We start from the raw sequence: 19,698 nt of genomic DNA, 5'->3' as shown, positions 1-19,698 counted from the left end.
GACACTGAAGTATCAGAGACTGATAACACTATTAATTTTGGCAGAGAAATTTGCATTTTTTTAAGTAGGTTTGTTGATCAAAATGAATTGGTAAAATTGGAGACCCTTTTTGGGGAGGTTGTCTGGGAGTTTTTAGGGGGGTAGTGGGGAGACTCCAGAGCAGATCCTACCCAGTTCCTCTTCTAGCCTAGTCAGTTATTTCCAGAAAGTTCTGCCCTTCATAGCTCTGTAACACCTCCTCTTTCTAGAAACTATTCAATAGACCCCATCTCAACCTTTGTTATATTTGCCCTCCTGAACATTAGACTGTGAATCACTCTGGGCATTTGTCTTTTCCGGACAGTACTTTAAACTGCAATTCAGGGCTATTAGTAGATGATGAGGTCATTTTCGTGGACAGCATCTGAAACATTTTTCATGTAAATGTTTTACTGAAGTAAAACACCGAAAAGCACACAAATCACAAGTGCATCATGGTATATTTTCTGAAAGTGAAGACACCTGTATAAGCAGCACCCAGATCAAAAATCAGAACATACCAGAACCCCAGGAGTCCCTTGTGTCTTCTATTCACTACCACCACCTTAGAACTATGTATAAATGGATCATATCTTCTCTTTTGTTTGCTTCATTTATTTTGTGAGATTCATCCATGTTGTTATGTGTACTGTGATTTTTCTGTTCTCATGCTGTGTAGTATTTATTACATTGTAGGCATATAACAATTTCTCTATTCTGCTGTTAAAGAACTTTTGGGGTTTTCAGTTTTGAGCTATTACAAATAGTGCATATAGTTTTTTTTTATAAAACAAGTAAAAGAGATTGAAACTATGTATTATGTAATATGTAATAAAGAATATAATTTGTTTTGAGAAACTTTAGTTTCAGTTACTTATATTTAAATACTGTGTTCTGGGTCATTATCAAAGTTATGTTTTCTTTAACAGCTTTATTGAGATATACTTTACATACCACTTAAAGTATGAGAAACACTGCATTAGATCACTTTCATTCTGGGTGAGAAAGAGTTCTTCCTTTAGAAATCAGCTGTAAGGAGGCATCTCCATCCCTAGGATTGGTTGTTCACTTATTCATCATTCATCAAAAACAAATAACTGTTATCTGCCTTCTATAAGCCTGGCCATACATTAGGTATTGAGGATACACAGTGACCCCTCATGGAGCTAATTGGTGATATTAAAGCATCACTCTAAATGGGTCCCAGCTAGCTAGGAGGACTGCTTCTTAGGTCCTAGCATGGGATGGTAGTAGATGGGCTGTCAGCATAGAATGTCTCCTCTCTAAGCCACTGCCCTAATTCTTCCCATGGATGCTCAGATTTTATATGTATCTCTGCTAGCATTGTTGGATATTTGTATGTAATGCAAACTTAAAACATGAAACTTAAAACTTAAAAACATGAGGGGAATGATTATTGGTATCCTGTAGTCTCTATTCCCTACTATTCTGTTTTTACAAGTATAGATATGGTGAAATACAGTAGCTTATGAGTTAGAGCAGAGGTCAGCAAACTTTTTCTTAAAGACTCAGTAAATATTTTGGGTTTGTAGGCCATACCATTTCTGTTACAACTACTCAGCTCTGCAGTTGTAGCACGGAAGCAACCACAGATGACACGTAAACAAATGGGGTGGTTATGTTCCAATAAAACCTTATTTACAAAGAAAAGGCAGGGACTTCCCTGGTGATGCAGTGGTTAAGAATCCGCCTGCCATTGCAGGGGACACGGGTTCGATCCCTGGTCTGGGAAGATCCCGCATGCCGCAGTGCAACTAAGCCCATGCACCACAACTACTGAGCCTGTGCTCTAGAGCCTGCGAGCCACAACTACTGAGCCCAAATGCCATGACTACTGAAGCCTGCATGCCCTAGAGCCCTCATGCCGCAACTACTAAGCCCACGCTCCACAACTGTGGAAGCCTGTGCACCTAGAGCCCGTGCTCCTCAACAAGAGAAGCCACCACAATGAGAAGCCCTTGCAGTGCAACTAAGAGTAGCTCCTACTCGTCATAACTAGTGAAAGCCCATGCGCAGCAATGAAGACCCAACACAGCCAAAAAAAAAAAAAAAAAAGCAGTAGGCCCTGGCTCATAGTTTGCCAACCCCTAAACTACAGGGATCTACGTCTGTCCTAGACAGAACAGTGCAGACATTACAAAAGGTGGTTTGTATGAGGGTGGCTTAAAAGCAGTTAGACTTCTTAAGTTATGGGAATTTTTGCTTCCAGTGAGTTTTACTGGTCTACCCTTTCTCCTCTAGATCTTCCAAGAAAAATGTGTTGGATTTTTTCAACACTGAGTGATTGGGGGGGGTGTTGTTTTTTCATTTATTTGTTTGGTTTTTCTTGGTATGGTTTGGGCTGCTTACTGTGGCCAGGAAAGTTGACTTTCTTCTATATTAGGAGAGGACCATATTACTCCCTGTCTCAGAACCCAGTAGTTGTCATTGTACCCAGCTACCTTTGTTTTCCAATTAGTATTGCTTCTTAAACATTTATATTCTTTCCTTTACTAACTGTTCCCACCCCTGAAAAACCCTACAACCTACTTAAGTTCCCTTGCTGAATTCTCAGATGGGACACCATCAGAAAGCAGATAGTGCTCCAGACTTGGAATCAAGAACCATACTTGAGTCCTGGCCTGCCATCTTTTAGCCACATAACATTGGACAAGTCACCACTCATCTCTTTTTTGTCATTTGTAAGTGAAGATAGTGGTTCTTCCTCTAACTCTCTCAAATAAGATAATACTTTTGAAAGTGCTTTGTAAACTGAAAATTGCTCTTTAGAGGTAAGGTTATTTGTTGTGTTTTTCATTCTGGCTATGCAAATATTTTTGTTATACCACATGGATTTCTTGTTCTAATTTTCCATATGCATTAAATGTCCTTCCCAGTCAGAGTATCTCTAAAAAACTGTTTGTCCTTTCTCCTGTAAATGTTGATTCAACTTTTTTACACAAACATTAACCCAGAATACTTACAAAAGAGAATACTTGAGAAAAGACTGAATGTGCAGCCAGGTACACCAATTTCCTTTCACATAATGTACGTTATCCAACAAAAAGGTACTTCAGAGAGACATCTCTGTGGTTGTTAATGTATCTGGATGTTAATCATAACTAAAGCTTAAAATTTGACAGCCTGCAAGTGAGGAATTAGAATTATAGTTTCAGGAAAACCGAATTCAAGTCATTGGGTGGAAGCTACAATAGGTAAATTTTTTATTCAGTATGAAAAAGAAAAATATCTGTTTTTGACGTAAAAAATGGCTTGGGCTGCTGGACACATTCAAGGGAAGACAGAATTACTACCTGTTACTCATGCAGTAGAGGAGAGCCCTGACTTGAGTGACTGAAATGCTTCCCCCTGTGAGAGTTGATGCTTCCAATATAGTTTCTTACATACATAGGCATAGTAGGATTTATTCTGTTTCTCCCTCTTACCACCTGTTATCATTTTTACTTTCTCGGTAGCTTGTAACTGTCTACAGCATTGAAGAATCTGCCCAGGAATATTATTGTATGAATTTTTAGGTGATAGCTCTGTCTCCAGCCATATTGAGCTCTGAGGATTATAATCATTTATTAGTAATCTCAACTTGGACCCAAGCTATTGCCTTTCTCCTTTTACAGGCCTTGGTTAGCCTATCCTGTTAGACTGCTTTTGGGTTTCTGCCTCCTAGTTATTCAGTTAATGTACTAGGCACCATAAGTAAAGTTTTTACCACTCTTCCAGAATTGTTTTCCTTTCTCAGTTGAAAAATTCTGAGTTTTCTCATGTTGGAGGAACACAGTGCTATTTTTGCTATTATTGAAAGAAAGGTCTTGCATAAAAAAATTTGATCCTTAAGACTTAGGACAGTTTGCCTACACACTGCTCGTAGTGAAACTAGTGAAACAGTCCTATGGGCTGGTGCTCATCCTCTCTCCTATTTCAGTTCTCTCAACTGCTGGAAGAGAAAAATACTCTTTCCATTCAGCTCTGTGACACCAGTCAGAGTCTCCGTGAGAACCAGCAGCACTACAGCGACCTTTTCAATCATTGTGCGGTTCTGGAGAAGCAGGTTCAAGAGCTGCAAGCGGTGAGTGAGAAGGTGAGAGGCTGGGAAGAGTGTTGGGAAATTGAGTGCAGATGATAAAGCGTAAAGCACAGCATCGAAGAGGTTGATGTCTTCAGGCTGAGGATTCATTAGGTGTGATGGAGACAGTGAGAGGAGAGGAGAGGAGGAATAAGGTCCAGGAAAAACTAAAGAGTGAACGGTAGGGGCTTCCCTGGTGGCGCAGTGGTTAAGAATGCGCCTGCCAATGCAGAGGACACGGGTTCGAGCCCTGGTCCGGGAAGATCCCACATACTGCGGAACACCTAAGCCCGTGCACCACAGCTACTGAGCCTGTGCTCTGGAGCCCGCAAGCCCCAACCACTGAAGCCTGCACGCCTAGACCCCGTGCTCCGCAACAAGGGCAGCCACCACAATGAGAAGCCCGTGCACTGCAACGAAGAGTAGCCCCTGCTCGCCACAACTGGAGAAAGCCCGCGTGCAGCAACAAAGACCCAACGCAGCCAAAAATAAATAAATAAATAAATTAGTTTTTAAAAAGAGTGAATGGATTAGAAGGAAAAAGATGAGAGAGGTGGTGAGAGAGAAATCAAAAAGTGAGTGGGAAAAAAAAAAAAAGTGAGTGGGAAACAGTGATGACTGAGGCTTTTGGAAGGCTTTTTGCTTTAAGTAATAAGACAGCTGTAGGAAGATTTGGACCTGAGAAACAAAATAGGCAGAGCTGTTGACAGCAGTGGAGAGGAGAGGTTGTTGAAGTTGGAGGAGACTGAGAGTTAGGGTGGAGGTGAATAGGACATGGAAGGAAGAGGAGGGGTTGGGGAGGAGTTGTTGAATAAGGGAAGGAGCAGAGTAGCTTCTGGAATGTACATGAACCTCCACTAGAAGAAAGCAGATTTCAGTGGTAAGCCTTTAAACTTTTTTTTTTTTTTTTTTTTGGGGGTACGCGGGTCTCTCACTGCTGTGGCCTCTTCCGTTGCGGAGCACAGGCTCCGGACACGCAGGCTCAGCGGCCATGGCTCACGGGCCCAGCCGCTCCACGGCATGTGGGATCTTCCCGGACCGGGGCACGAACCCGTGTCCCCTGCATCGGCAGGCGGACTCTCAACCACTGTGCCACCAGGGAAGCCCCTTAAGAGGAGAGATTCAAGAATGAGAATCTGAAGGAAAATCTAATAAAGAGTTTTATGTAGGAGATTAATCTATTAGAACAAAAGATTCTCACTTCTAAATCTGTACCTAAAGAGAGTGATAACGGAGGTATTCCTCTCCACATTTCTCTTTCTCTCCAATGCCTAAGTGAGTTCTCAGTTTGCCTAAGCACAGTTTCTTAACTGCTTTCATCACTGAATTACTAAACTTCTTCTTCTTCTAGGGACCACTGAATATAGATGTTGCTCCAGGAGCTCCCCAGGAAAAGAATGGAGCTCACAGGAAGGGTGATCCTGAAGAACTGAGGGAGCCACAGCTAAGGTTGGGGAGGAGTTCTCAACCCCGGAGCGTGTGCTATGTCTGCAGAAATTGGGTGGTCATCGAGTTAGAACAGGAGTCCATTGTATGGATTTACTATGCCTTCTTATCTTACTGGCCTCACAGAATTAATGTGAGGATTAAAAGTGACAATTCTAATAACAAATTGTGTGTGAATAGTTTATACAGCAACCCCCCTGCCCCACACACACCTTACTAATGTTATGGTGTTCAAATGAAAGCTATTCAGTCAGTCCCTAAAATCTCTTAAAGCATTTCCTACAGCTTTAAGAGATTTTCCTACATCTCTTGACAGGTATGCTTTTAAAATATTCTTTGTGTTTGTACAGTTTTCTATAAATTTTCATGCTTTATAACCTTATGAAGACTTCGGATCCCTTGTGTCAGCAACTATGTCCTGCATCTAGTGATGCTGTTGTTCTCCTTTTGTCCTGAAGCTTTTCTGAAGCCCAGCAGCAGCTGTGCAACACTAAACAGGAGATGAATGAATTGAGGAAGCTGCTGGAAGAAGAACGAGACCAAAAAGTGGCTGCTGAGGCTGCCCTCTCCATGGCCGAGGAGCAGATCAGGCGGTAAAGGGCTGAGGGACGCAGCCTCTGTTCACTTCTGACCCTTTCTAATCATACTCATGTGCATTTCAGTGGCCAGACTTGGGAATAATTAGGATCTAATTCTAATTCTCACTACAGATGGGTGCTGTAGTGAGGGTAGGATCAAGACAAGCCACGTTAATCCAAGCTCAGCCCCTCCGCAATTCCCTCTTTGGCCCTGATGCAGAATGGAAATTGAGGCAGCTAATCAAGCGCTGCCTCCCAGGCCTGGCGCTGCCGTTGTCGTGTTAGCACCTCATACGCACTCTGCAGTGCTTGTGGAACTCAGCAGACTTGCCATTTAAAAGCAGCTCACCAATACTTATAAACATCTCCTCCTTCCTCACCCTAGCCTGCAGAAGGTGACAGACTGACCTACACGGTACCAGACCATTCTGTCCGCATCAAGGCTGCCCCTGAAAAGCTTATCTTATGGAGGAACAGACACAGAAGGGGTCCTGTTCAGCCAGCCTGGCTCTCATGAGGAGAACAGGCAGGATGGAGCTAGGCTGGGCATGTTCAGTTTCTCTTTCCAGGCTCACAAATCAGATTAAAGTGTTCCTTCTCTCCTGGAGAAAAGTGTGGGCCCTGCCAAGAAAGTCCAGGAGTTTTAGGCTAATGGACATACCTTCACATGGAGGAAACATCAGGAGTAGAGTTCCATCCTCCCCACCACGATTAAAACGTGCATCCCTCTAGGCAAATGCTTGATCAAGTGTGCGCTATGTTTACTCACAGCCCCTTGATACATTTCTCATTTTTGTGAGAAACCATTGAGTGGATAAAGGCAGCTTCTTCACTAAATGGAGAAGTTCCAGTATTAAATAAATAAGCAAATCAGCAAAAAATGAAGCAGAAAGCAGTAGAGGCTGCCAGTTCAGTTTAATTGTAAGAACCCCACAAAAATCTTTCTTGGATGCTTTTGCCTATTAGCTTTTAATAAATGGAAAAAAAATTAATGAGCTTCTCTGAGTCAGGTATGGTGTAGCAGAGGTTTAGAGACACACCTGGGTTTTGAATTCTAGCTCTACATCTCACTAGCTGTGCCACCGTGGAAAAGTACTTTTACCTCCTTAAGCCTTACTTTGAAGATAATAGCACCAACCTCAAACCTGAGGATTAGATGTATGTAAAGCATGTGATCCAGCATCTGATCCACAGTAGGCAGTCAATTCCTGGTAATTATTACCATCTCTACTGCTGCTGAAAGAAATCTGTCTGCCCTTACACTCCTTGCATGGGGGTGGGGCCATGGGAGCAGCCCTTGCTGCAAGTCCCTTACCCTGCATCACATGACAAGAAGGCCATCAGCCTCTCATGCCGTGGACCAATGCCTCTTTTTTTTCTCAACACAGGTTGGAGCATGGCGAATGGGACTCTGCCCGGTCTCCTATCATTGGCTCCTGTGGCTCCCAGGAGCAGGCACTGTTAATAGATCTTACAAGCAACAGTTGTCGAAGGGTAAGAAGGGAGAAGGATAAAGAGAGGGTACTGTACTCTCAGACAGGGCTGGCTGTGTTGAGGGCAAGGGGTCAAGGAGGAGGAATGTGGGCCTGAGACTGGAAGGGTATGGAAGGTTGGAAGAAACTAGTGGAAGCTGCCAAGTCGTTGGCCCCGAGGGGCTTTCTCTCAGGTTACCTCTTTTCTACAGTGGTTGGAGAAGGGAAAGGGACAGATCTCTATAGGGCAAAACTCTCTGACTTTCAAATTTTCCTTTCAGACCCGGAGTGGTGCTGGATGGAAGCGGGTCCTGCGTTCGCTCTGTCATTCCCGGACACGGGTGCCACTGCTGGCAGCCATCTACTTTCTGATGGTTCATGTCCTACTTGTTCTATGTTTCACAGGCCATCTATAAACCTAGTTCTCACCTTTTGGATCACTCCCCTCAGAACTTGGAATTCCCTCACCTCTAGCATCAAAACCATCAATTCCAATGGAACAATCTTCCCACTTACAGGTCCTCTCTCCAACTCTCCACAGAAAGTGCCTGCAAAAAGAGGTGGATATGAGCACAGGTTAGAGCTGCAGGGACCAGTGAGTCTGCTTTCTTCTACTGTCCAGGACCTGACTCTTCTGCAAAATCTGAGGAGGCCCCACAGTTGGTTATTGAGCCCAATATTTGTTCAGATTTTGCAGGGCCCTGATCTTTTATGGTCCTATGAAAGATGCTGAGGAATGTCTTTCAGCCAGGAGGACGGTTCCAATAAACCTAATAATCAGAAGTCCAATATCATTTTGATTGATACTTTCTTTGTCTCATGTACCTTATATTTTGTCCTGCTTCAGAGGGAAGGTGAACCTGCCATAAACAATGGCAGGGGGAATGTTCTGGGGAACATTATCTCATAGGATATCTAATTAGGTCTCTGGCAAAATAGAGCCAGAATAGAAGAACTCCCCAGGGGTTTTAGCTGTTGGATCACAGGGGAGGATGGCATCGCTTTCCCTGGCTGTTCAGGCATAAGTGGAGTGAGAGTCATGGTCCTGGACTATAAGGTGAGGATCCCACTACTTATCCCTTCATCACATGTGTACTAAGGTATTAAGTGGCCTGTGCCTTTCCTTTCACTGAAAGGCAAGAGGAACTGGCTATGGACAGTGGGATTCAATTTTTGTCATTTGTGTGTTATCTGAATAAGCCTCGAATGTGGACCTTAAGACAGTACCCTAGGAACCAGTCCTAGGTGAGGCACTGACTCCCAGCCAGGGAGGTCTGACTGCTGTGACAACCACTCCTAGCTGCTTGAAGTACGAAGCTGCTTTGCTGTTGGTGACAGTTATTCCAGTTTCTCATTGCGTCGTCATCTGCCTTCTGCGGTAACAGAGAGCTGAGGAAAATGGAGGGAGATTATAGAGAAGACAAAATATTTAAATCCAAGCCTGAGAATGACAGCCGGGTTTGAATTCCGTTTGTGCCTATTCCCCAGCTCTCCTTTCTCCAACCCTTACCCGTTGGTTATTTTCTCATTTTGCACATGTTCCCTGCCTGCTCTCACCACCCAGAGAGGAGAGAAAACTGGTGGACGGACTGATCCGCTCTAATCCTTTGTTCTGTGGTGGCCAAATCATGGTCACAGCAACCCAGGAACTTTCCTGAACAACTGTAAAATAATAAAATTATTTTCAGAATGAAATACTGTGGTGGCGTGTAAATGCATGTATACACAGGTGCTTACATATATGTGTGTGCATGCTGAGGAGAGGAAGGTACATAGAGGAAGTAGGGATGGAGTAGCCAGGAATTACCATAGGAGTAGAAAGCTCTGCATATCCAGGCTTCATTCTCACTGGCCAGCGTCCGGCTGCTTGTGTCCTTCTAGCCTTAGCTGCTAGACCCCAGGGTGGTGAAGCAGAGTGAGGAAATTCCATCCTAATACTGAACCAAACAAGCTGGGCCTTAGGGCATGAGATTCATGCAGGTTTTTGCCTGGGCCTGGGAGAACTGTCTGGTGCATATTGAAAACACTTTGTCCCTAGGGATCCCTCTGGGTAGGAGTGCGGGAAGGGAAGTCTCATAGGGGAAAAGCAGGATGGGCATTATGATGTGTTTACATCAAGTCACTGCTTGAGAAATGCTAGCTCACTTTCTCAAGGTACAATAAGTAAATTGAACCACGTCTATCTGGCTTTAAGGCCCATGCTTGCTATTGTCTCACTGCCTCTCATCAAGAGTGAACTTGGGGGACTTCCCTGGCAGTCCAGCTGTTAAGACTTGTGTTCCCAATGCAGGGGGCACGGGTTCGATCCCTGGTCAGGGAACTAAGATCCCACATGCCACACGTTGCGGCCAAAAAAAACCACAAAAGAGTGAACTTGGGACATTTGCTAAGGAGAGGTGCACTTGATTGTTTGTTTGTTTGTTTTTGCGGTACGCGGGCCTCTCACTGTTCTGGGCCCTCCCGTTGCGGAGCACAGGCTCCAGACGCGCAGGCTCAGCGGCCATGGCTCACGGACCCAGCCGCTCCGCGGCATGTGGGATCTTCCCGGACCGGGGCACGAACTTGTGTCCCCTGCATTGGCAGGTGGACTCTCAACCACTACGCCACCAGGGAAGCCCTTGATTGTTTTTTAATTTAATTTTATTGAAGTGTAGTTGATTTACAATGTTGTGTTAATTTCTGCTGTACAGCTAAGTGATTCAGTTATACATATTTTTCATATTCTTTTCCATTGTGGTTTATCACGGGATATTGAATATAGTTCTCTGCTATACAGTAGGAACTTTTTGTTTATCCATTCTTTATATAATAGTTTGTATCTTCTAATCCCAAACTCCCATCCCTCTCCCCCCCCACCCCCTTGGCAGCCACAAGTCTGGCCTTTATGTCTGTGAGTCTGTCTCTGTTTCGTAGATAAGTTCATTTGTGTCATATTTTAGATTCCACATATAAGTGATATCATATGGTATTTGGCTTTCTCTTTCTCACTTACTTCACTTAGTATGATAATCTCTATGTCCATCCATGTTGCTGCAAATGGCATTACTTCATTCTTTTTTATGGCTGAGTAGTATTCGATTGTATGTATGTATCACGTCTTGTTATCCAAGATGGGCTTTCTTGTCATCTATGATTAAATTCTATGATTTCTCTAAACATCTGTATCTGGATGGTGTGTCACAATATCTGGTCTGATCATTTCTATTTTTGACCCAAAATTAGGACTCAAAATGTTCTAAAAGATTTTTTTTCCTTCTACAAATTTACTCTTCCTTAAAATAATTTTGGTGCTGCCATAATAAATAGGTTATGAAGTAGGAGAAATAATCAGTTGATCTCCATGCTAGGCGTAGAATCCTTAGATTTGGAAGTGACTAAAGTCTTACGTTCCTAATGCAGAAATCCCCTCCTCTGTATCTTGGACAAATTTCATCCATTATCTGTTTGAATCCATTGGGGAGCCCACAACTGAGCAAATGAGGTCAGGACTCCATGTCAATCAAGATTAGGAGAGGCTTGGTCAGATACAGTAACAAACACCCCCAAATTCTCAGTAGCTAAAACAGTAATTAGTTTTTAGGATTATTTTTTAGTCAAAGACTCCAAGTCCCTCACACAATGGATGGAGCTCTACTTGTATTGTCATTCTTAGTTGGGGACCCTCTCACTCAGGGACCTAGGCTGCCAGAGGAGCCACTCTGGAGAGTTGCAGGTTGCCTTGTGTCTACTGCGAAAAAAATGCACAACCTAAAAGTTGAGAATTATGTTTTATTTGGCAGACAAAACTGAGGACTTAAACCCAGGATGCAGCCTCTCAGATGCTCTGAGGGACTGCTCTGAAGAGGTAAGGGAGGAGCCAAGATATATAGGAGTTTTTGCGAAGATCAGATAGTCGGAACTTCAAAAGATTACTGTTAATGAAAGAAAAACAGATATCTCAAGTTAATTTTCTGTGTATGGGAGGAGGTAAGAGTCTGGGCTCATTGATATGCACCTTAGCTATCTAGGGCCAGTGTCCTGTTCTTTCCCATCCTGAGTCCCCTCAGGCATCACCTGTGGCTTGATAGCTACAGCATCCTTTATTTACTGATAATGATAGGCAACATTTTTTTCATTCACACTTGGTAAGCAGTGGACACAGGAGCATAGCAAAGCTTGAGCTGGTCTTGAAGTCTCACTTCGAGTCTCACTTGATGTTTCACTTCTTACATTTCACTGGTCAAAACAAAGTCACCTGAGCAAGTCTGACTTCAAGAGGGAAGGGAGGGGCAGCAAATCTTACAGAGCAGTAATAACAGAATACCACAAAGACCTTTCATCATCTGGTACCACTTAGCTTTTTCAGACTTCTTCCTACTACCTGGGACCAAATCTTTCTGAATTAGCTCACACTCCTCACTGCCCCCTTAACAATCTCTGAACTTTCCTCCCTCCATGTCTTGCCTTTCCCCTATGAGTTATGCCCTTCCATCATTTGATTGATCAATGTTTATTTGAACATCTACTGTATGCAAACCCCAGTTTTTAGTACTGTGCGTAATGTGGAAGTGACTTTCTTTTTAAATCTTATCTTTCAAAACCACATAAAAATCATTTTTTCCATTAAACCTTTCTTGATTCCTTCAGCCCATACCAAATTCTCTAAATTTCTTCAATATAAACAGATACAATTGCCCACCTATTTGGGACACAAATAGTGTTGTACAGCATTCTTCTATGTGCTTTCTAGTTGAACGTTTTGCTCCCCTGACCAGATTATAGACTCTGAGAGTAAGAGCAGCACTTTTTTATGACCTCTGGAACCCTCAAAGCCTTGCAAAAGAGTAAGCACAGAGCATTTAATCCTTATTTATTTCAATGCCTCAGCAGAAGGAACTGACTCAAACTTCAGGAAGTAGCTGTGAAGACAGGGTAGCAGGAAATGACAGAAAACCTGAATACGGAACTGAAGCAGCAGCTCAGAGTTTCTTGCTCTGAAGTGGCAGGAGCTAGAGAGGAGCCGAGTGTCAACCTGAGGAGCCGAGAGCCTAGAGCAAACACTTGCGCGGTTAAAGGTGGGTACTCCGGGCAGTGGGAAAGTTGGGGAGCATAGGACAAGAGTTGAAGTGAGAGGACTCTGCCTGACTTTTCGTCCTTGCTGAGCTGTGAAGTCCCTGCTAGTAAGCTGCTAACCTTTCATGGCCAGAAGGCCGGCCTGGGTGTGAGGTCTTGTGGATAACAAGCATCTGGGGATGGAAGCAGAAGGGAGATGCTGGAGCCCAGGGAACGCGATCCAGCAGCCACCCAGGACCCCTGGTTTCTGCCCACAATCTACAATCCTCTCTAAGGCCCGATGGTCCTAGGCACTGAGCTGGGAGGAGGACCACTGGAGATGAGACAGTCTCTGCCCCTGGAGAGCTTATGGTCTAGCAGAGAGACAAAACCCACAGGAGACATTGCAACAGATCAGGAAGTAGTGGTAGCTAATGTACACCAGTGCTGAGAACCAAGTGCCAGATGAAGGTGTGGCGGTTCGATTAGGGCTAGTTTCTCTGATTGTAGGGTCACAGGATCCCAGAATGTCAGAAATGGAGGGGACTTGATGAATTAGCGAGGTTAACCTCTCCATTTATTTTCCCTTGGGAGAAACAGTATCAGAGAAGTTCAGTGATTTACCAAATTATTTAAGTTAATATTTGTAAATTGCCTAACCTGGTACCTGGCAAATAAGTACATACCCTCTCTACTTTGACTCCCTAACCTATATTCCCACAGAGCTGGATGATCTGACTCTCTGTCCGTGTACTTTACTCAGGCAGCCTTAAGAAGAGGCCCTCGATTGTGCCTGATATCCTGGCCACCAGGCCTCACCGACTTATTCTCTGGTCTCCCACCTCTAGATAGTACCTCTTGGCTTCCGTATTTCCGGCCAGTAGCTCAAGCATACTAAATTGTCTCTGTGTCAGAAACACTTCCCTCTGTTTCAAAAATACATGAGGATGGCAGGCTTATGGGAGAGTCAACCTGAGACCTGGGAGGAACAGCAAGAGAGAGGACAGGACTATCGGTCCTCACTGCTTCCTTATTGCTCATGAATATTTCAGAAACTTCTCTTTTCCAGTTTTCTGTGTGAACTTTTGTTGCAGAGCAGCCCAGGAGCCAGGACCATAGGTCTTATCAATGTGCCCCTCACCATGCATTACTGTTGCCCCACAGGGGAAGGCAGAGCTGCTCTTGGCAGTGACTCATCGCACAGTGCAGCTGACTCGGTCCGTACTTCCCCAGTGTCCTCTTTGCATCTTGTTAACCAATCTACCCCCAGATTTCCCTTGGACTGGTTTCCAAGGGGTTTTTCAAAGAGCTGGAGAAGGATGGAGTTTTCAAGTGGAAAGGAGAATTGGAGAATCTGAGCACCTCTGGAGAGACTGGAGGGTCTTAGGAGTGGTTTTAAGATGGGCTTGTTTAAAAGACAGTAAACAGTGTGGGGAAGGAGTCTGAGCAGGGAAGGGTGGGCAGGGAGTTGCCAGCCAGCAAGTGGTACCAGGGTCAAGAAGTCTCAGCACCAGAACAGATGGGCATTGTCTGTTGTTTCCTCTCCACACCAAGATCCAGGATCCCACAGATGCAGAGCACCTGTGCAGCTCCTCACACAGGACTGGCAGGGCCAGCAGAAACACTGGGGATGCCCTAGTGGAATAACAATTTGGCACCCCCTCAAAGCAGTGTTCTCTAAATATTTCTCTAACATTTATTTAGTTAATAAAAGTCAAATAATTCTTAATGTTCAAAACAAGGGGCTTATTACATGCTCTTTTTTGAACCAGTTATCTACTTTCAAAGTATAATTAAACTGTTTTTAAAAATTGAACAATAAATGAATTATTCTCAGCAAATAATGCTTCCCCATGCATTGTTCAGTTGAGGAATTTCAGCTGAGTGCCCCTACTGACACACAGCTGTGCAGTGGCCAGTATTGAGTGGAGGTTGGAAAAATTCTCAATGGCGTTTAGCAGGTTGTAGAGGAGTATAGATGTTCACATTATCAAGAGCTGGACAAATATATATCTCAAGAACTATGAAAGAAGTTATATGTAGATACCTGCGTGAAATGTTGCTGTAATTCCAGGGATGTTCTAGCAATCCTCATTGATTACCTCTTCAAGCCACTAGCTGGCTGGCCTCTTGACACAAGTGAAGGATCTCAGCCATTTGACACCCAGGTTATTTAGTATTACCTACATTCATGATGACTTCAGTCCAGACTAATGAGCCCAGGCCACATTAGTTTGTCTTAAATAAATCCACATCCCCCTTCCTCTAACTGAGAAAAAGTGCTTTCCTAAAACTTCCATCTGCTTTGCCTCAGATTCTATTTTCTTCTAAGAAAAAAATAGCATGAAACTTTGGCTGCTATATCATTGACTTCAGCGTTCTTGTTTTCCCTCTTCTTGATTTTTTCACCTAATCATTCCCATTTTCTGTCACCCTCAGATGTGGAAGTCTGTAGTAGGTCATGATGTATCTGTTTCCGTGGAGACCCAGGGTGATGATTGGGACACAGACCCTGACTTTGTGGTGAGTGTGGAAATAGCTTTCCTTGGACAATGAAGGGCAGTGGGCAGGCGTGTGGGCCACTCTGTAACCCTTGAGGGGGCTTAGAAAAAGTCTGGGGCTGGGATAGCCCTCATGGTGGGACTGCCTGGCAGGACAGTTTGCTGTCATGAGTGGGGCCTGCATGATAGCCTGTGCTGAGGATGGAAGGAGACGGGTGCGGAGGAGTTTGACATTGTGATTGACAGGCTATGGCAGGCTATGCTGAGGGAACAGGTTAACTGGGTGTCCTTTGGCATGTGAGCCAGGATTTGAGCTGAACGTGTATAATTTGGGGGAATTCGGAAGTTGTAGGAGACCTAAAGAAGAAAGTTTGAGGGATGCAGAGTAGAAAGGGAGGTTTCAGAGCTCACCAGCTTAATTTTAACATGGGGGCCTGGGTGGGATAAGCACAGAGAGGAGTCTGAATAAAGTCCCTGAGTGCCGGAAGCAGCTAATGCAGGGGACGTGGGGGTTATGTGTGTCAGCTGTGTGGCCTCTCGCAGCCTGGCACATTTCTTGCCATCAGTTATTGCTGAGTGTTGTCTTTTGTAGAATGACATCTCTGAGAAGGAACAACGGTGGGGAGCCAAGACCATTGAGGGGTCTGGACGCACAGAGCACATCAAGTAGGTACCAAAAGGACTGGGAGGAGGGAAAGAGGTATGGGAAGAACCCAAGGAAACCTTGGAGACTCAGGAGAAGGCGAGGAGGGAAGGAAAGAGGGAAATTCCTGTCTGTGTGTCTTTGCTTTTCCTTCAGTCTGTCCCCATGTGTCCCTTTGGGTGTCATTGTGTATTTGTTTCATGTCTCTCCTCTTATCCCCCCAACCCTATTATCTGTCTTTTATTTCTAACCACTCTGATATTTCCCCAACTGTGCCTATTATTATAACTGTTTCTCTTCCGTCAGTAAGGCATGAGGAATTCAGAGAGGGAAGTGCTGAGCTTGTATCATTTACTATCTATCTATTCACATAAATGTAAATGTGTGTCTGGATTGTAGGGTGACTTCTGATGGGCCAAGGGGGATTCAGTAAAATGTCAAGATAAAGAACTCAGAATAAATGCTGTAAAACAAGGACAATATCAGGTCCCATACCTGGTCTAATTGCCTTTTAAAATAAAAATTTGTGTTTGGCTACTTAATAGAAGTAGGAAGCCATGAATGGTAATATGAAGAAATATGACACTTGGAAAACCTGTTGATGTATAGGGATCTTAAAGATTATAACCCAATATTTTACCAGAAAAAAAAAAAGCAAAACAAACAATAAACTCTGATACCATAACAGAGAAGGAAGTTACTCACAGACAAATCCAGGGGTTTCTGTGGGATATGTTGTGTATTAGGATTGAGAGATTCTCTCTTCTTTAATAATCCATGGATTATTCGGGATCATCTAACCAGGGCTGTTTGCTTTGGATAGTGTCAGAATGTCCAATAGACGCAATAAACAGTATAACAGGAGCAAAATTTAAAAGTAAATAAATAGGCAAAATTAATCTTTTTTAAGCTCCATTTTAACTCCCCTCCCCCACAAACAGCAGTGTTTTTACCTCATTTTCTTCTAGATTTTAAAAAGTGTCAGTGGATTATCACATTGCACAAGAAACACACTATGAAAACCTGGCACATGTTTATACAATTTGATAATATTCAGTACTCCACAGTGTTGTTTAATCAGACATAAATGATTTATTTCAAGTAACTGTAATGAATATCATATTTAAAGAAAGTAGGCAATTCTGGAAGCAGTTGGAAAGCAAAAACATGGAATTGGGTCATGCAGGAAGCTTCTTTGATGCTCCTCTGTAGGCTCATCAATCCTACCCAAAGTAAGACGTCTTTCCTTTTCTGAGAAAAGGCCGCTCAGTCCTAGTATCCTGAAAACTGTTAATATAAGCATACAAACTCTCCTTGTACCTTTCCCCTCCCAGTGCCTGTCTTATGCAGAGTAGGAGTAGAACATTTTAAAGAAGACTCCTAAATCCCTGCCATGATCTTATGGAAAGAGCTGGAGTTTGGATATCAGATAGATTCAGATTCAATTCACAGCTTTACCATTAATAGCAATGTGAGTTAGACATATAGCCTCTCTGAAACTCAGCTTATTTATTTATCAAATGAGGATAATAATAGCTACCTGGCAGGTGTATGGTTAGAATTCAATGAACTAGCATATAGCAAAATCTAGTGCAGTACTTAGCACCACTTAGCAGCTCAATAATGTTATTTCTCTTTCCTGTTAATATAGATTAGTTGAATCAGATTTTCTTCCTAAAAACCTAAAAGTAAACATGTAAACAGATGGCGATCTTCATTCTTCCTAAGTGGCGTTTACCTGGACTGTTGTGTTACACAGTCCAGTATATATATTACTCTGACTGGTGACCGCTAGAGTTGTAAAATGTGGTGACCCTGGGTGTTTCCTTATTAGCCTAACTGAATCTATATCTGATAGAATAAGTGGTGGAGACATTTACACAAAAACCCACTCCCCTCCCGTTTACCCAGGCTACTGAGGTATAAAAGCTCAGTCTCTGCTAGTAACTAACCAGGTGATCCTGGACAGGTCACTTCCCTCTCTGATTCCCAGTCTTGCCATTGGGATCAAAAAGACCTCTACAGGACCTTCCAATAGTAAGCCTCCAATACTCTGGGATTCTTTCTGGCTAGTGTGGGCTAGGAAAACCTTTAACGTCAGATGGGAATCACTAAAGTCCTTGGAAAGGAGGGGAAGTTGAACAGGAGAACAGTAGCTGCAGAGCTCAGATGACTCAAAGCAGGAAAAGGAAGTGATTGTGGTTCTCATTAATCTCACTACCATCCTCTACACCATGATCTTTCTTTTTTAAGTCTGCCTAAAATATATTTAGTTTGGGGAATGGTTTGGTAATTTGGTGAATAGTTCAAATGATCCTATCCATCCTTCATCTATTGTGTAGAGAAGTCCTGGGCCAGGCAGCTCCAAGCAGCCTAGTGCTTCCAGGAGCTGCCAGGTTTTCAAGGGCTCTTGCATTTTCTCCATCTTCTTCTCCCCACTTTTGCTCACTTGTGCCCATGTGCCTCTTTTTTTTTTTTTTTTTTTTTTTTTGTTCGGTACGCGGGCCTCTTACTGTTGTGGCCTCTCCCGTTGCGGAGCACAGGCTCCAGACGTGCAGGCTCAGCGGCCATGGCTCACGGGCCTAGCCGCTCCGCAGTATGTGGGATCTTCCCGGACCGGGGCACGAACCCGTGTCCCCTGCACCACCAGAGAAGCCCCCATGTGCCTCTTTACAGTCGATATACCCCTCCCCACCCCTGGCTGGATGTAAACACTGATCTGCTTCTTGTCACTACAGATTAGTTTTGCCTATCCTAGAATTTCATGTACGTGGAATAATATAGAAGGTATTCTTTTGTGTCTGTCTTCTTTCACTAAGCATAATATTTTTGAGATCTATTCATGGTCTTGTGTATATCAGTCTTTTGTTCCTTTTTAATGTCAAGTAATTTTGCATTGTACAGATATACCAGAGTTTGGTTTATTAGCCTGTTGATGGACATTTGGGTTGTTGACAATTTGGGACTATTACAAATAAAGCTGTCATGAACATTTTGATCCAAGTCTTTTTGTTAACATATATTTTTACTTCTCTTGGGAAACACCTAAATGTAGTAGAATTCCTGAATCATATAAAAAGTGTGTTTTAACTTTTTAAGAGACCAGTAAACTGTTTTCTGAAAGAAACGTTTTTTCACTCCTACAAATAATGTATGGGTTTCAATTGCTCCACATCTTTGTCTATACTTGTTATTGTTAATATTTTTAATTTTAACTATTTTTGTAAGTGTGTGGGGATTTCAATTTGTATTTTTCTGCTGACTAATTTTATTGAGCATCTTTTCTTGTGCCATTCATATATCTTCATTTATCTTCATTCTGAAGTGTCTATTCAAATCTCTTCCTCACTTTTAAAGTGGGATCTTTGTATTCTTATTGAGTTTTAAGAGTTCTTTATATATTCTGGATAAAAGTCTTTCGTGACATATGTGTTTTACAAATATTTTCTTCCAGACTGTAACTTGCCTTTTCATTTTATTAATGGCTTCTATTGAAGACCAGAAGATATTAATTCTGATGACGTCTAATTTATCAAAATTTTTTATGGTTAGTGCTTTATGTGTCTAAGAAATTTTTGCCTACCTCAAACTGTGAAGATTTTTCCTATGTTTTGTTCTAAAAGATTTATAGTTTTAGCTTTTACATTTAAGTCTATGATCTATTTCAAATTTGCTTTTGCATACAGTGTGAGGTAAAGATTGAGGTTCATTTTATTTCCATAAGGATATCTCATTATTCCAACATCGTTAAAAGACTAATCTTTCCCCACTGACTTACCTGGCATCTTTGACCATATACATGAGGGTCTATTTCTAGACTATTTTATTGATTTATATGTCTGCTCTGACCCACACTATACTGCACTGGTTGTTGTACTGCACTTTTTTTTTTCTTCTTTTTTTTTTTTTTTTTTTTTTTTTTTTTTTT

At 42.8% G+C, this 19,698-nt stretch overlaps 2 protein-coding genes across 10 annotated transcripts in view; both read left to right on the top strand.

The window, feature by feature from the left end:
• GOLGB1 (golgin B1) overlaps positions 1-9,290 on the top strand; it is an 85,803-nt gene extending 76,513 nt beyond the window's left edge. For 4 of the 7 annotated variants that reach the window (XM_027106039.1, XM_027106021.1, XM_027106017.1 and 1 more), the window contains 5 exons: positions 3,959-4,114; positions 5,451-5,548; positions 6,004-6,138; positions 7,512-7,617; positions 7,877-9,290. In XM_027106039.1, the coding sequence (XP_026961840.1) occupies positions 3,959-4,114; positions 5,451-5,548; positions 6,004-6,138; positions 7,512-7,617; positions 7,877-8,011 (630 nt within the window). In that variant the 3' untranslated portion in view covers positions 8,012-9,290. The remainder of the gene's footprint in view (positions 1-3,958; positions 4,115-5,450; positions 5,549-6,003; positions 6,139-7,511; positions 7,618-7,876) is intronic. The other 3 variants (XM_027106027.1, XM_027106012.1, XM_027106034.1) reach the window with 2 other exon arrangements.
• A 3,238-nt stretch (positions 9,291-12,528) lies between these two features.
• The window catches only part of HCLS1 (hematopoietic cell-specific Lyn substrate 1), a 35,758-nt gene continuing 28,588 nt past the window's right edge, over positions 12,529-19,698 (top strand). For all 3 annotated transcript variants that reach the window (XR_003432754.1, XR_003432748.1, XM_027106007.1), the window contains exons 1-3: positions 12,529-12,649; positions 15,066-15,149; positions 15,720-15,793. Coding sequence is in view for 1 of the 3 variants with exons in the window: in XM_027106007.1 (XP_026961808.1) it covers positions 15,066-15,149; positions 15,720-15,793 (158 nt within the window). In the remaining 2 variants the exon portion in view is untranslated. The remainder of the gene's footprint in view (positions 12,650-15,065; positions 15,150-15,719; positions 15,794-19,698) is intronic.

The sequence above is a fragment of the Aethalodelphis obliquidens genome, unplaced genomic scaffold (assembly GCF_003676395.1).
Source record: "Aethalodelphis obliquidens isolate GAN/ISIS:26980383/991018 unplaced genomic scaffold, ASM367639v1 scaffold1, whole genome shotgun sequence".
Lineage (NCBI taxonomy): Eukaryota > Metazoa > Chordata > Mammalia > Artiodactyla > Delphinidae > Aethalodelphis > Aethalodelphis obliquidens.
This window is presented reverse-complemented; position numbering and strand designations above follow the sequence as displayed.